This window comes from Lutra lutra, chromosome 4 (assembly GCF_902655055.1).
Source record: "Lutra lutra chromosome 4, mLutLut1.2, whole genome shotgun sequence".
Lineage (NCBI taxonomy): Eukaryota > Metazoa > Chordata > Mammalia > Carnivora > Mustelidae > Lutra > Lutra lutra.
In genome coordinates this window covers 64,318,704-64,336,308 of record NC_062281.1, presented here as the reverse complement: position 1 = coordinate 64,336,308, position 17,605 = coordinate 64,318,704, and the positions used below count along the sequence as shown (strand labels likewise).

Below are 17,605 nucleotides of genomic sequence, written 5' to 3'. Positions count from 1 at the left end.
GCTCCAGGACAGTGACGAGGATACCAGGAGAAAACATCATAGTCCCTGTATCTCAAGAAAAAAAAAAATGCATTAGGAGGGAGGCTGATGGCTTTAAAAAAAAAAAAAAAAAAAAAAGCCAGCATTTATTGCACAGAATTAACATCCAGTGGGTTTCAGATATATGATTTGGTTAGGAAGTACTGACTTTAGATAACTAGTCTCTCCAGGAAGTGTGTCATCCTCTAGACAGAATTCATACTATATTGCATAAAAATTATCTGAGCTATGCCGAGAACACAGTTCATACTATACACTGTTTTGTTGATCGAAGGGATGGAGTGTGTGCACTGTTGAACCCTGACAGCTACTTTGCCTCTTGGCAACTCCTTCTGGCCAATCCAAATAGTGTTAACAAATTCCAGAGAGGACAAGTGTCTTTCCAGAGGAAGACAGATTGCATAGAGGGCATACAATAAAGTCTCAACGATTCCAGTGTAAGCCAAATTTCAAAAACATTCCATGAACAATGAAGAAAATATTTCCTTTCGGTTAGAATCGTAAAGGGAGAACAGTAATTTGGCCCTTAAAAGGGTATGTTAACTGCCTTCTTTATTGACGATGGTTTCTTATCTCAGTTGGACAATATTGATAATGGTAACAAACATGTTTAATCTATTAGTTTAAATGGAGCACTTATTCTGCCCAAAGGAGCCCTCTTTGAACTCCTTTTCCTTCTCCCGAAAGTCATGGTTAATCAACACGCATAAATCACTGTTAAAATACAGTAAATCTAACGGGTGTATTACTTGCCTCTTAACATCAAGTTAGTTCATCAGCTATGAATATACTCGGATAGTTGATAGAAATGACAAACAGTACATTTACTGAAGCAAAACAACATTTAAACACAGGTAATACAGGTGATAAACTTCCAGCACTGGTTCAGCGAGACCACATATGCAACCGCCTCTGCGCCAATGCAAATAGAGTTTTATTGAATGCACCTGATTTTAAGCCCCTTCCAGTATTCCCTTTTAATAGCTTCATAAGGACCAGTTACAATCCAGCCGGCTTGTGCACACGTGCTTAAAATTCAGAAGCTACATCAGACAAGTTTATCAACGTACAGAAACTCATCAGAAGCAGCCTAACATGGATTTAATGTTTGAAGGGGGGAACTATTTTTAAATTAACCTGGCCCTTTGTTGTAAATTATTTTCACAATCTGCTTAGAACATCTAAGGCCCGGCCTATCAAAGGGTTCCCAAGACGCTTAATGCAGTCCTGGCCTTTTTTGTGAAAGAGCTCAAGCTGCTGGCTGCAACAAGGACTCTGGGATTACGACTACAGGAGGGTACCCAAGAGTGATCATTCTTCGCAGACATCTGCAGCCATTGAGAGGCGACCTGCTCTGAGGGCCGGGAAGCAGGCCATTATGGTCTGGCCCTCTGTGTCCTCTCTCAGCTGCAAGCACACACAAGTGCCAGGTGCAGAAGCCTTCCTCAAGAGGAGACTATAGACCAGGGTAATGGTCACGGCGATTACGAACTGATAATTATTCCCTCCCTGTTTCCTTGTTTCAACCAATCGGTTGCTCCACCGATTATTTTCTCTTTATTGCTGAAAATGGTATCCTATGGCTCGGGGCTGATTATATCTTTCTTTCTGGCAAGACTTTTATTTCAAAATTATGTAGCACGTAGTCTGATTGGACCGATTAGCCACAAATCTTAAGAAATCACCCTATTGAATATTTCACAGTGGAAAGTTGGAGGATTAATGCAAAATATTATACCCTTTTTTATTCCAACTATAGCTCCATATGTGGTCCACCTGACTTTTTTTTCTTTTTCTTTCTTTCTTTTTTTTTTTTTTTTTTAGTCTGTACTGGTTGAGCAGGCTCTCAGGTTATCTTTATCTGCATTTCACTGAAATAGACAGAAGAAGTTGTATTTTATTTCTGCCATACCTACTAAAACATACCACTCTGCTCGCATTCACAAATGTGGCACAAATTTTATCCAATATGATAAAATAAGCATTCTTATGGTCGTGTACTCTATGGCCAAACACTAATTAAAAACAGGATGGAGCTTTTATTTCCCCCATTAGAGATATGAGAGCCAAAGCGTTTCAGGAGAACAATGGTTTTCAGTGCTGTGCAACATAGTTGATAAAGACTGTCGGAACACAAGTTTCAAATAAAGATTGTACAAGTAAAGCGGGGCGAGGTCCTCTCAGTGATGCTACCTTCAGTGGCTATCTGCCAAAACTGAGTGCTGGGAAAGAAAGAAATTTGGAATGCGGTGTTTAAAAATTGAATAACTGGAATAATGGTAAAATGGGCACAGTGTGCTCACACAAGTGAATATATTCTTTCATCCAGAATCTCAAAACCACCAGTTTGCCAAGTTTTCATTAGTATAAGAACATTTCAAGTTCTATAGATAATTTCAACCAACATCAGTGACATCTTAAGAAGAGATTTAACATTTCTGGAAATTTTGAAGCCACGAGAGGAAAAATGGCTTTCCATCTTTTTGTTCTTTTCCTCAAAGGGGGAAGTAAAAAAGAGAGAGAGAGAAAGAAACCTAGTTTGGGAATATTAAGATCATGAAATAGTGAAACATGTTTCCAAGATCTAAAAAAACTCTACTACCTTATGAATATTACCTATATTATATAGAAATGAGTTTGCTCACCAAATTATTATATGTATATTAAATTTTAAAATAAAGTTCATCAGGCAGTGTAAAAGTTACTATTTGTATTCCCATTTTTCAGAAAGCAAATAAATAGAAGCTCATGCTTTTGAACTTCATGGAATCCAACACTTCTTTCTTAACATTTTCTAGAATATGAGAAGCAAACTAAGACCATGAAGAAAAATAATATTTTTAAAAGTGCTCTACTATGTCAAATGGATTCAGAAAGCACCCCCCCCCCCAAGGAAGTGGATTTGAGAAGAAAAGAGAAAAAACTTCATTGACCATTACTTTTGCTCTATGAAATATTATCTAGTACTCTCCCTTGGAATTGCATGTTCCAAATGACATTAGCTTCTTTTTCTCCTGGGGTCTGGAAATGTTTCCATAGGTTAGAAGTTGGTCTCACCATTTCGCTGAGGGAAATAAATAAAACAAACAGAATTCTGTGGCCAGCTTGAACATAAACACCAAGTCACAAACGTCAGGTACAGATCTAGCACTCACAGTCCTTCAGAGCTAGCTGTCCCCAGCTCTTCAATCCCTTGGGGTTCAATCTTGGCTAAGACTGGCTAGTAAATTTTCCATACAACACCAGATTGTTAGGGATTCCACTAGGATTTATATGTGAGTTGTAAAAATATTTATTATTGAGCCTAATATATATATTGAGCTTAATATATATATTGAACCTAATCTAGATAGATAGATATAGATATAGATAGCTAGTGTCTAATTCATATAATGTATCTACTGTGATTCAGATACTTGGATGTTTTCACACACCTATTAATCTAAGGTAGAGAGTGATTAAAAAATTTACCAAAGACAATTTTTCCTTCCAGTTTTTCAAATTAAAAACACAGTACATTTTGGAAATATGATATATATCACTGGGCCAGAAGTAGCAACTTCCAGGTTTTTTAAATATTTCCTCATTTTCTTCTGCCCTGGTCATTTTCAGCAAACAAAGCAATATGGTTTTTAAATTCTGATTTCTACGAGAATATATAAGATTGCCATATTTCTGGTGTAGATCCAAGATCATAGGGTACATAAGTCCATTGAATTCTCCCAGCTTCTTCTCTGCAGAGCAATGTGAGTGTCACCTCTAGGCAGAAATTCTTTGGCTCTGACCTCTAGGCCTCAGCTCCAGTGTCGATATCCATTGCGTTAGAATATTTAATAATCCAAAACCATTAATCATTTTATGAAAGTGGCTTCCTAATGTAAGCCTTTTGGGCAATTTCCACCACCCCCCCTCAATTTTTTACCCCTTTATTATCTCACTGTGAACCGATCTGGAGATAATAACATTGAATTCACTTGAGGGTTATTTAAAACAGCGCAAAAGTCACCCAAGTGCACCCAAGTGCCTGGCCTGAAACTCTGTTATTGGACAAACGGAAGCACACCATGCCAACTAGATCTTATGCTCAACATCATCTGCTAGGAGCAAATTGGGCTCCTTTTGCTACCCAGAGTTCTACTTCCTCGTAATCGGTAATGAGCCTTAACTACTTTTTGAAAGCAGTATCTGCCAATTGGCACATTATGACACATGGTTTTGTTTCTTGCTATTGTCAGGGGGATGCCGGGGTGGGGGATGCTAAACATTTTAAAGTATGGAAAAACTTCACAGGGAAGCTCGCTTTTCCCTTATTTGTTGTGAATGCGTTCACTGGTTAAGAAAGCTAATGATAGGGGCGCCTGGGTGGCTCAGTGGGTTAAGCCGCTGCCTTCGGCTCAGGTCATGATCTCAGGGTCCTGGGATCGAGTCCCACATCGGGCTCTCTGCTCAGCGAGAAGCCTGCTTCCCTCTCTCTCTCTCTCTGCCTTCCTCTCCGTCTACTTGTGATCTCTCTCTGTCAAATAAATAAATAAAATCTTTAAAAAAAAAAAAAAAAGAAAGCTAATGATACGGAAAGAATTCCCAGAACTTTTGGGGAAAATTCCACATATATAGGAGTTAAAAAGATTCCTTTATAGGACTCGAGTACAGTCCAAAAACAAACATTGTGGCTGTGGACTTGACTTAGCTAGTCTTTAAAGCAACAGTGTGAAGCATTAAGTCTTCAGTGTAACCCGTCTTCACCTCTTTGCTACGTGTGACTTGTAGTTTTCTCAGTCATGATGATGTCACTGTGTACTTTCATGATAAATTTTCAAACCAAGATGCATAATTTTCAAACCCAGACTACCTTCACTCCACCCTAGAAGTATCTATACAGTATCTTGCTTATGAAAAACAAATAATTATTTTGGTTCCTTTTTTTTTTTTTTAAGATTTTATTTATTTATTTGACAGAGAGATCAAAAGCAGGCAGAGAGGCAGGCAGAGAGAGAGGAGGAAGCAGGCTCCCTGCTGAGCAGAGAGCCCGATTCGGGGCTCGATCCCAGGACTCTGAGATCATGACCTGAGCCGAAGGCAGCGGCTTAACCCACTGAGCCACCCAGGCGCCCCTTTGGTTCCTTTTTTTTTTTTTTTTTTTTTTTTTTTTTTTAAGGGCTGGAAGTTGACTTTAATAATAAAGTACAAGGGGGACAGGCAGAGGGACTTGAGCCGGGTGGTCAGGTGTCCTACCACACCGGGCCTGGGCTAGCTACACGAAGTGCTGCTGCTGCTGCTGCTGCTTGGTGGCTGCCTTGCTGGCAAGGTCCTTGGCCTTCTCTGTAGCTGCCAGTGCCGTCTCCTTTGCCTTCTCCTTGGCTTCCTTGGCTGTCTCAACGAGGGTTTTGGAAGGGGCCTCACCCTGCAGCTTGGCCAAGATGTACTCAAAGCCCTTCATAGTCTTGGTCACATTGCTTTTGAACCGGGCAAGACCAAACTCCTGGACAGCTCTGGAGACACCAAATAAGCTAGAGGAGACCCAGGCTTCCCGGCGGATTTCGGTCCAGCCGCTGTTATCAGAGTTCACACAGTAAACACATCGTTCCTCCACCACCATCAGCCGGGCGTGGTTGATGTTCCAGGTGAAGGTGGTCATGGTCTGGTTCTGCGGGTCCACAACAGAATCCTCCAGGATGTACACCGAGTGAGCGACATTGGCAGGAAACAGTCGCTCGGCCCAGCGGGGCATCCTGTTGGTCTTGGTCAGGAGACGCCGGGACAGGAGTTTCTGGTCAGGGGTCACCTCCCGGTGCACTATGTCTTCCGTCAAGACATGTTTGCTATAGGGATTCGGGTACCGCTGCCAGAAGGCAGCGAACACTTGGTCCCAGGAACTCCGGAGCACGCTCTGGCCCAGGAAATACTTCACCATCGTCCCGGCCGGGGCGGGCTCAGCACCCGCGCAGCATCAGGGGTGCGAAGCCCGGGGTGGGGCACGCGGAGACCGGACCGGGGCTCGGCACACGCCCGCCAGGTTCGCAGCTCAGTCACCACCACGCCTTGCCCAAGGAGCCGCCGCCGCCATGAGGAGTTGTCGAGCCGCGCGCAACTTCCGGCGCCTGGTTCCTTTTTTTATGTTAACTTGGGTTCCTAGGGTTTTACATTTTTCTCTAGAAAGTCAATGAGTTCTTCAGATGCCCAAGATTTTCACTTTCCTGAAAAAAGATGCATGAATGATGTACCGATTTTATAAAAATTTCAGTTTTATCCTGTACTTCTTAATGATCACAGTTAGAATAAATTTACAACTTGAGATTTTGGTGTTGTGAACAACTACACCACTGTCTGGCCAGCACTCAACTTCTAGAACCACTCCTTCCCCAGCTCCAACCGCGTGGGCCCAAGAAAGAGCAGTGGTGATTTTTTTAGGCCTCTGTCACCCACCCTCAAACACAGGACTACAGCTGATTGGTCCAGAGATGGGCACCTGACTCAAAAGGACCAGACAGATTCCTTCTTCAGGCCTTTCCAACTGAATCCAGTGTAGGGAATTGGCCTTTCTCCCGCGGAAACGACACAATGAGAAACTCAGTTGTTTTTCATGATCATGTTCCCTGTCCCATGGTACGGAGGGAGGAGGAGGAGATGAAACTAACAGCAGCAGCAGTCATGTCCCCAGAGCCAGCTCTTCCAATGCCCCAATCATGTCTTTACTCTTCTTGTGATTTAGCTCTTCACTCCTTCCCTTCAGTTAATGCATCTGCCCATCTCAGCTACTGCAATTAATACCCTTGTGCTAAAACCTAAGGAATATAGATTTTGAAAATAAGAGATCTATGATTAAATTGGAAGCCGAAACTTCTTGACATTGGTGTTTATTTTCATTTACTCCTTTGCACAATAACAAAGGAAAAGGCTGTGAACAAATCAGAATCTCCAAGGTGTCCAGCCCATTTTGCCCTTGCCTCCAAAATCCTGTATTGCCCATAGTGAGAATCAATAAGGCAGCAATTATCTGGTATTTTCTATTTTCCCAGCACCGGCAGGGATATAAGAGGAAAAACAAAAAATGTGCCAGTTGATTACATCTGCCTTATATTACTCACTTAGTAAGGAGTTACTGCCTTCCTAATTTCACTAGAGTCACAAGGGTAGTAAATTTAAAATTAGGCCAAGATTTAAATACAGGAATTATTTCAGAGTCTAGTTTTTGTGTATTTTTAACCACCGACTATGAGTTATTCTTTTCTTTTTTTTTTAATTTTTTATTTTTTTATTAACATATAATGTATTATTAGCCCCAGCGGTACAGGTCTGTGAATTGCCAGGTTTACACACTTCACAGCACTCACTATAGCACATACCCTCCCCAATGTCCATAACCCAACCACCCTCTCCCTAGAGTTATTCTTTTTTAATAAAGAATATATCTTTCAAAGTACTCATGAAAGAAATTGAGGAAGACACAAAGAAATGGAAAAATGTTCCATGCTCATGGACTGGAAGAACAAATATTGCGAAAGTCTACGCTACCTAAAGCAATCTACACATTTAATGCACTCCCTATCAAAATACCATCCTTTTTTTTTTTTTTTTCAAAGAAATGGGAGAAATAATCCTAAAATTTATATGGAACCAGAAAAGACCTCGAATAGCAAGAATAATGTTGAAAAAGAAAGCCAAAGTTGGTGGCATCACAATTCCAGACTTCAAGCTCTATTACAAAGCTGTCATCATCAAGATAGTATGGTACTGGTTTCAAAAACAGACACATAGACCAATGGAACAGAATAGGGAGCCCAGAAATGGATCCTCAACTCTATGGTCAACTACTCTTCAACAAAGCAGGAATGAATGTCCAATGGAAAAAAGACAGCCTCTTCAACAAATGGTGTTGGGAAAATTGGACAGCCACATGCAGAAAAATGAAAATGAACCATTTCCTTATACCATACACAAAAATAGACTCAAAATGGATAAAGGACCTCAATGTGAGAAAGGAATCCATCAAAATCCTTAAGGAGAACACAGGCAGCAACTTCTTCAACCTCAGCCGCAGCAACTTCTTCCTAGGAACATCACCAAAGGCAAGGGAAGCAAGGGCAAACGTGAACTATTGGGACTTCATCAAGATCAAAAGCTTTTGCCCAGCAAAGGAAACAGTTAACAAAACCAAAAGACAACTGACAGAATGGGAGAAGATATTTGTAAATGACACATCAGACAAAGGGCTATTAACCAAAATCTATAAAGAGCTTAGCAAACTCAACATCCAAAGAACAAATAATCCAATCAAGAAATGGGCAGAAGACATGAACAGACATTTCTGCAAAGACGACATCCAGATGGCCAACAGACACATGAAAAATTGCTCCACATCACTCGGCATCAGGGAAATACAGATCAAAACCACAATGAGATACCACCTCACACCAGTCAGAATGGCTAAAATTAACAAGTCAGGAAATGACAGATGCTGGTAAGGATGTGGAGAAAGGGGAACCCTCCTACACTGTTGGTGGGAATGCAAGCTGGTGCAGCCATTCTGGAAAACAGCATGGAGCTTCCTCAAAAAGTTGAAAATAGAGCTACCCTATGACCCAGCAATCACACTACTGGGTGTTTACCCTAAAGATACAAATGTAGTGATCCAAAGGGCCACGTGCACCCGAATGTTTATAGTAGCAATGTCCACAATAGCCAAACTATGGAAAGAACCTAGATATCCATCAACAGATGAATGGATAAAGAAGAGGTGGTGTATATATACAATGGAATACTATGCAGTCATCAAAAGAAATGAAATCTTTCCATTTGTGATGACGTGGATGGAACTAGAGGGTATTATGCTTAGCGAAATAAGTCAATCAGAGAAAGACAACTATCATATGATCTCCCTGATATGAGGAAGTGGAGATGCAACGTGAGGGGTTTAGGGGGTAGGAAAAGAATAAATGAAACAAGATGGGATTGGGAAGGAGAGAAACCATAAGAGACTCTTAATCTCACAAAACAAACCGAGGGTTGTCAGGGGGTGGGGGGTAGGGAGAGAGTGATGGGGTTATGGACATTGGGAAGGGTATGGTTATGGTGCATGCTGTGAAGTGTGTAAACCTGGTGATTGACAGACCTGTACCCCTGGGGCTAATAATACATTATATGTTTATAAAAAACTAAAAAAAATAAATATTCAAAAAAACCTCAAGTTATAAAACAAAAAGAATATATCTTTCCCCTCCACCTCAATATTTATTTTGACAAAAACCCAACCTAAAGAAAAACTGAAAGAATGGGACAATGAAAAATCCATATACTCTTTATCTAGATTCACCAATTGTGGTTCATTTGATCATTCTTGTGGTAATTAAGTAGGTAGGTGGACAGATAGATGCCAAGCCATTTGAAAGTAACTTCCAGCTATCATGACACTTCACCCCTAAATAATTCAGTGTGTATCTCTGAAGAATCTAAGCTGAACAGAGTTCCTCCACCTGTTTCACCTTTCTTAGCATTAATATTTTTGAAAGGTCCAGAGCAGTTGTCTTATAAAGTGTCCTACAATCTGGATTTGTCTGATCATTTCCTCATGGTTAGACTGAGATTAAACATTTTTGTCAATAATAGAGCATCCCATCAGGAGGCATATAAATCCATCTGTTTGATAGTGATGCTGCTAAATTTGACCACTTGGTTAATACAGTTTCTATCCGCTCTCCCATTTAAAGGTGCACTTATTTCTTTGTAATTGTTTAATAACTTAACCATCAATTATTAATCTTTGCCTCAATCAACTATTACACTGATGATTAAAGAATAATTTCCTAGTTGCTTTCCACATTTTATTAGGGTATTTCTGCAAGAAGAGCTTTCTGTCATTGACTCTTCACTTGTTTTTTTAATATCATGATAAAGTCGTGGCTTAATTTTTATTGAGTGTGTTATGACCCCTTACTACTATTATTCATTTTGATCCTTGAATTGTTCCAAATGCAGACAGTGGAAGCCCCCAGTAAGCTAGCTTCTGTGTCCTTCTGACATGTTCCCATTACTCATTGAGCATTTGCTTTCTTTGTTAGAATAAAATGTTCTAGGCTCATCTTGTACTTCCCTATTCCACACCTGAAGTCAGCCATTTTTCCTTGGAGCCTTGGACCTTCTACTAGGTAATGGTATTACAGACTGAGATATGGATGCTGGAGATGCTCGTTACTTCTAGAGTGGTGTTATTTTAGGCTCTCTCAATGGACTGAGCTGCGAGCTGAATTTTTAAAAATGACTTGATCCTTATGCCTCCAATTCAAATCTCATACCATGGATTTTTGCTCTTTCATGGTATATTTCTATATCCTCCCAGAACCCTAATTACCAGTGATATCAACATTATTTAAACATTTGTTCTATTCTGCAATACATATAAAATCAGTTAACATCAATGCCATCAACAAATCCTCCAAGTTCAAGTTTTCCTTACAGTTCTTGTCTCAGTATGTGCTATTGACAGTACAGAACCAAAAGACTGGTATCCTGGATGGTCACAGGCTCATTTTGAGATATAATTGAGTTCACGTGTCTGTCACGGTCCTTTCACATCGTGGCCCCCTCATTTCTGAATTCTGAACTGTTGTCTATCTTTATTTTAGCTCAGTTATGTTTCTAAGTAACTTTTTTTTTTAATTTTATTTTTTATAAACATATATTTTTATCCCCAGGGGTACAGGTCTGCGAATCGCCAGGTTTACACACTTCACAGCACTCACCATAGCACATACCCTCCCCAATATCCATAACCCCACCCCCCCCCTCTCCCAACCCCCCTCCCCCCATCAACCCTCAGTTTGTTTTGTGAGATTAAGAGTCATCTAAGTAACTTTTTCAGGGTGATGTATATTTTCTGAGATCTTGCCGTATCTCTGAATTCTTTCTGCTGTCTTTATACATGAGTGGAAATTTGTTTCGCTTTATCCATTTATTAAGTTTATTCCAAATATGTTATAAATCTGATGCTATTACTGGAACTTTATTTAAAAGTGGAATTTTAGGGCGCCTGGGTGGCTCAGTGGTTAAAGCCTCTGCCTTCGGCTCAGGTCATGATCTCAGGGTCCTGGGATCGAGTCCCGCATCGGGCTCTCTGCTCAGCAGGGAGCCTGCCTCCTCCTCCTGTCTCTCTCTGTCTGCCTCTCTGCCTACTTGTGATCTGTCAAATAAAAAAAAAAAAAAAAGAAAAAAAAAAGTGGAATTTTAGGGGCACCTGGGTGGCTCAGTGGGTTAAGCCTCTGCCTTCGGCTCAGGTCATGATCTCAGGATCCTGGGATCGAGCCCCGAATCGGGCTCTCTGCTCAGCAGGGAGCCTGCTTCCTCCTCTCTCTCTCTGCCTGCCTCTCTGCCACTTGTGATCTCTGTCAAATAAATAAAATCTTAAAAATAAATAAATAAATAAATAAATAAAGTGGACTTTTGTCCTGTTGTTTTTCTGATTATAATAATAGATTTGGTATCTTTGTTTTGAACAAGGCCACATTATTAAAATCATCTTATAGTTCAAATGGTTTTAATTGATTTTTGTGGCTTTTCTGAAAGATAAATATATTATTTGAAAATACAGAAGCTCTTCTACTTAAATGGTGTAGGTAAGTGAATCAAAAAGTGTTTACTCACCCCAATATTTGTTAGTACAAAATGACAGCATATGAATAATTGTTAACAACATCCAATGTGATGTGGTGTACTTTTGCTCAGGTGCATTAAAATCAGTGAACATACATAGCACTAAGTTTATTTTTTAAATTAATTTATTTATTTTGAGAGTGAGAACATGAGCAGGAGAGGCAGAGGGAGAGGAAATCTCAATCAAACTCCCCACTGAGTGCAAAGCCCAACACAGTGCTCCATGCGGGACTCGATCCCATGACCCTGAGATCACAACCTGAGCCAAAACCAAGAGTCAGATGTTTAACCACTGCAACACCCAGGTACCCCTAAGTACACATTATACCTGCAGAAACAAAATTAAATGCAAGTGCTAGTCATAAACCTTGAACATAAAATAAAATTAGACTAAGTAAATTATTTAGTAGCAATTGCCAATGTCAGTAAATTAGACAACTGATAAACTACCACAGTTAGGGAGAAGGATACCAGAGCAAAAGCAAGCTCAATAATTTTTTTTTAAGATTTATTCATTTATTTGAAAGAGAGAGAGAGAGAACACACATGGACGTGGGCAGCAGGAAGGGCAGAGAGAAATGGAGAGAGAAAATCTCAAGCAGACTTCTCACTGAGCATAGAGCCCAATGTGGGGCTTGATCTCAGGACCCTGAGATCATAACCTGAGCCAAATCAAGAGCAAGACACTTAACTGAATGAGCCACCCAGGCATTCCACATGTTATTTTAAAACATGTAACTGCATTCATATGCATTCCTATATGTAAACATATATGCATACACAAAGTCTCTACATCAATTATTCTAAACGGTTCAACAACTAAAGGTGAAAAAAAAATCATTCTTAAGACTTCCAACAAGAACCCAACACACACATTATACAGGTACATAACATTTACATAATCCTATCACATATAAAGTTCTACATAACAAAGGCTCAACAAAGCAGATTTATCTTCTTCCTCACTTAAAAAGAAAAAATTCTAAATGAAATTCTTAGTGAATAGAGAAAATCATTCTTCTTACACTTCTTCTTTCCTCAAACTTAATGAAATTTGTGAGAAAATCAGCATGATGGAAGTCTGATGAAAGCAGAGACCTGGTCTAAGGGATCTCATATGCCCAGTATCTAGGACCCTGCCTGGAGCATAGTAGGCACGTGGTAATTACTTTGTAGAATAGATGCACAGAAACAGGGCTCCAAAGAGAAAGGATGAGTCTCAACCACCACACATTTTAGATATGCAGGGCAGGTAAGTAATGCAACAGTTTTAAGTGAAGCCTGTTTGGCTTACTTATATTGAAATATAAATTATTTGCCCAGCTGAGATATTACTGACATATAACATATCTAAGTTTAAGGTGTACAATGTGATAATTTGATACCCATATATGTTGCAAAACAATTATAATTAATAAGGTTAGTTAACACCTCCATTCCCTACATTCAAGTTCTATTCTCTTAACAACCTCTGTTTCCTCTACTTCCATGTGTTCACCTTTTATAGATTCTAACATACAAGTGAGATCATACAGTATTTGCCTTTCTCTGACTTAACTGACTTAGTGTAATGTCTCCAAAATCCATCCACATTGCTGTAAAAGGCAGGATCTCCTTCCTTTTAATGGCCGAATATTCCACACAACATACCACATCTTCTTTATCCATTCAGTTATCCATAAGTGAATTCTCAGATTCATACCATGTCTTGGTTACTGCAAATAACACTGCAATGAAGATGGGAGTGCAGATATCTCTTCAAGATAATTATTTTATTTCCTTCATATACACACACATACACACACACAGAGAGAGAGAGAGAAGTGGAGAGAAGTGTGATTTCTGGATCATATAGTAGTTCTATTATTTTTTGAGAAACCTCCATACTGTTTTCCAGAGTGGCTGTATCAGTTGGCATTCCCACCAGCAGTGAACAAAGGTTTCTTTTTCTCCACATCCTCCCCAACACTGGTTATCTCTTGTCTTTTTGATGACAGCCATTCTGACAGGTGTGAGGTGATACCTCATTGTGGTTCTGACTTGCGTTTCACTGAGATAGGTGATGTTGAGCATCTTTGCATGTGCTTGTTGGCCATTTGTATGTCTTTTTCAAAATATTTTGGGTTTCATTCCACTTATTTGTCCATTCCTTGGTCAATTCTTGAACTCTTGCTTCATTCTGCTGAAGTTTTTCCTCCATACTTAAGGCTGTGGGGGAGTCTAAGAGGGCAATCTGATTCCCTTGAGCAAGCAGCGTTTTCAGTCTGGCTATTTCGGCACGCAGCTCACGGATGAGCTTGACGTTGGCGTCCTCATTAATAGTAGGCATGTTGATGATGTTTTTGGCTCTATTTGCATAGCGAAGAGTACTTGGGATTTCTCCGTAATTGACATCAGCAGGTGAAATGGTGGCGATCATGATGGTTTTAGAGTTCCCACCAAGGCTATCTTTCAACAACCAAGTCGAAACAGAATCCCTGTAAGGGACAAAAACTTGCTTCTTCTTCACGAGAGGGTTTGCCGCGTCCTGAGATAAGTCAGCTAAGGCAGAAATGACATTTCCCAGAGTCACGAGGGATTTGTTAATATTCCCCCCTTCCTTCAGTCTGACCCCAGGAGCACCAGTGGCGTCTGCGCGCTCACTTCCAGCAAGATCAACTAGGTGGATCTTACTCACGGTTTCATAGGGCATTTCAGAATCAAATTTTGCCTGAGTGAACTTGATGGTGAAGATGGCATGAGATCTGCTACTGACATCATTCATCCCAGTCGCTGCTGTGGTTCGATTGATATTTCCACATCCATTAGTTCTTCGACATCACCGTAATTCTGTACTAAATGTTTGGATAAATCCTCAACATACAGTCCTTCTTTTGGATGCTCTCGGACTCTTAGATTGAAGGTTTTGGATGACTTCCGCCTAAGTAGATCTCTCACACATTCATTATAAATTTCCAAGTAACTGACTTCCTTTGGAAAAGACGCTTCATCCCATCTGGTGGTTTCATTTATCTGACTGAAGAGCCCTTCACAGATCCAAGGTATTAAGCCAGAATCACCAGAATTTCCCATCATAGTGTATGACTTTCCCGATCCAGTTTGCCCATATGCAAAGACACAAGCATTATAACCTTCAAATGCAGACTTCACGACATCTGTGCCGAGGGTTTTGAAAATCATCTCCTGTGAGACATAATTTGGACTTTTCAGATCAGCAGAATAAAAAGAGAAGTCATAGGTGAAGGTCTTGGTCCATTCTCTTCCTGAGTCCCCAGTCCCTCCTTCTGGTATCTTTTTTAAGTTTGTGATTGTCGTTTTGCTTTTCTCCATTTGAATAATGAATTTGGCTTCCAAGTCCTTTTCCCTGCGATTCATGGTACCAGACCCTCACGGCCACCTTGACTGATGCCATAGCTCATCCCGGCCTGGCCCACACGGGCTCCCACCTGCCCAACGCCCCGCGGCCACCCGAGACTCTTGCGACTCTGCCCTCAGCTCCCGCCCCACAAGCTCAATAATTTACCCAACATTACAGTATATTCTTTCTTTTTTATGTTGATTGATTGATTGATTGATTGATTTGAGAGAGAGAAAATGAAAGAGAGAGAGCATGAGAGTGGAAAGGTCAAGTGGAGAAACAGACTACCCACAGAGCAGAGAGCCCGATGTGGGGCTCAATCCCAGGACCCTGGGATCATGACCTGAACCGAAGGCAGAGGCTTTAACCCACTGAGCTACCCAGGTGCCCCTTACAGTGTGTTTTTAAATGATTTAAATTTATTTATTAATTTTTATTAATTTGTTAATTTAATAAATTAATTAAATTTATTAATTAAATACAATTAGTGCATTTTAATTTGATCTGTGAGCTTCTCTGTACTGTGTCTGCTGGGATCATTTGTCCAGCTAATATATTTGGAAGTTTTGTTGCCCAAAGGTTATTTCCCATGTGACAGCAAAATTAAGGACAAATATATTAATTCCTACAATTTTTTAAATGTTTTATTTCTTTGTCAGAGAGATAGAGCACAAACAGAGGGGAGCAGCAGGCAGAGGGAGAAGTAGGCTCCTTGCTGAGCAGGGACACCCCCCCCATACAAGATTCCATCCCTTGGGATCATGACCTGAGCCGAAGGCCAACACTTAACCAATTGAGCAATCCAGGCTTCCCAATTCCTACAATTATTTGAAATCATTTAAAAGGCAAAATCTCCACTAAGTTGTATTTCAAAAATCTAATCATTCCCTTTATAAGATAAACAAATTACCATAGCAAATTAAAAGTAAATGCTTGGCCAAACATAAATCAAGAAAATATCTATCAAATGTCCACATTTGTAACATGGATATACTAACAAGTTGACTTGAAGAGTTCCCCAGTTCTCAAATACTGCATTGTGTGTCCCAAAACTGAGGGGAAAGGAATGGAGTTGCACAGAATGTGTCAGGGATCACAAGTCATCTGTTACCCAAACTAGCCAGGTAGTGGCCAGTAGCATCCAACTCTTTCCAATGGAAGGAACGCCTGCCTTCAAAATGTCATCTCTTCTGCACTGGAAAAACACATAAGCATGATCCAACTGAATGTCGAAATAACTTGGAAATGTAAGAATTGATTAATGTCAGAAAACTTAATCACATTATAAATCATCTGTCAAAACAAATAATAAATAGGCGCACCTGGGTGGTGTAGTCCACTGAGCGACCAACTCTTTATTTTGGCTCAGGTCGTGAGATCAAGCCCCAAGCCAGGGTCCACGGTCAACTTGGAATCTGCTTGAGATTCTTTCTCACTCTCCCTCTGCCCTTCCCACTTGTGCTCTCTCTCTCTCAATAAAATAAATAAACAAATAAATCCTTAAAACATAGATTAACTAGATGAAAAGTTTAATAGAAACAACAAAAAGTTACTTGCTAAAAGTATAGCACATGTACCTGATTTAAAAAAAAAAAAAAAACTCTTTAAAGATGTAAGATCAAAACTTCTGCCAAGTGTATCGCATAGAACTTTTCTCATCGTTCCAGGATTAGCGACGATCATAGTCTCCGATGAAAATACACAACATCAAGTACCCACATCTGAATGTGCACCATCGTAGCTGGGTCCAGTCAAGCCCCCCGCCACAGCCTTTACTAAGTGGAGAAATCAAACGCACAACACTACCTTGCCCTACCCACACTACTTGGTCTAGAGAAAGAACTAGGACACAGAGAAGAATCCTGTGGGTCGTCAGCCTTACAGAGTTGCAGGGTTCATGAAATGAGATTGTCTTTCCCCAGAGGGAAGCAGGGCACTGAGGGGAACCACCAGTACAGACTGAAGAGCCTCTAAAAAGGGAGGCTGGTATCTCCTGCTGCCTGGATGCTCCGTAAGCCATAGAACCAGACCTTTGGTCTGCTTCCCATCTTGACATTTTTGGAAACAAGAGGTTTGCTGGACAACTCACTGCTGCCCAGCAAGAAAAAATTGTGTAGGGTGTCTGGGAAGGATACCATCCAACGACCGGCCTCCTTTGTGCTTTGGGTGTTAGTGCTCTTAGTGGGTGCCCCGGCTCCATAAAGGGGAGCACAGGTGGAGAGATGCCACACCTTAGCAGGGTGTGCTCTCTAGCAATAGAGAGACCTGACTCAGCCATACTGAGGCTTTGGAATTCTCCCGACCGTGGACAGAGTACCCTGCTCAGAGCCAGTGCTCTATATTTCTGAAATAATAAATGATGAAACTATCAAATCTCTTTTTGATATATTTTAATAGGATTTATATTTCAAGATGTATTTTAATTTTAATTTCATATTTCTCCTCCTGCTTTTTCTCACTTTTTGAGACCAAAGACCAGGTTCTAACCTATTATTGTATTCCTGATAAGCATCTTAATTAGTGCTTTGGACAGAGATATTAAAGAAGTGTTTCTGAAGGGGTAAA

The 17,605-nt window shown here is 40.4% G+C and overlaps 2 protein-coding genes across 2 annotated transcripts; both read right to left on the bottom strand.

Moving 5' to 3' along the window:
* Positions 1 to 5,194: 5,194 nt before the first annotated feature.
* On the bottom strand, positions 5,195 to 6,108 carry LOC125097780 (PRELI domain-containing protein 1, mitochondrial). The gene has a single exon (XM_047725789.1). The coding sequence runs from the start codon at positions 5,948 to 5,950 to the stop codon at positions 5,291 to 5,293; it is 660 nt and encodes a 219-aa protein (XP_047581745.1). The 5' UTR covers positions 5,951 to 6,108; the 3' UTR covers positions 5,195 to 5,290.
* Positions 6,109 to 13,626: 7,518 nt separating this feature from the next.
* Positions 13,627 to 15,158, bottom strand: LOC125097779 (kinesin-like protein KIF16B). Its single transcript, XM_047725788.1, is given in 2 exon segments — positions 13,627 to 14,481; positions 14,484 to 15,158. Coding segments are annotated over 2 exon segments (1,326 nt in total). The 5' UTR covers positions 15,058 to 15,158; the 3' UTR covers positions 13,627 to 13,729.
* Positions 15,159 to 17,605: the final 2,447 nt, after the last annotated feature.

Bases quoted from the DNA above. Each gene is read 5' to 3' on its own strand.
- LOC125097780 (XM_047725789.1), bottom strand. From the start codon at position 5,950: ATGGTGAAGTATTTCCTGGGCCAGAGCGTGCTCCGGAGTTCCTGGGAC.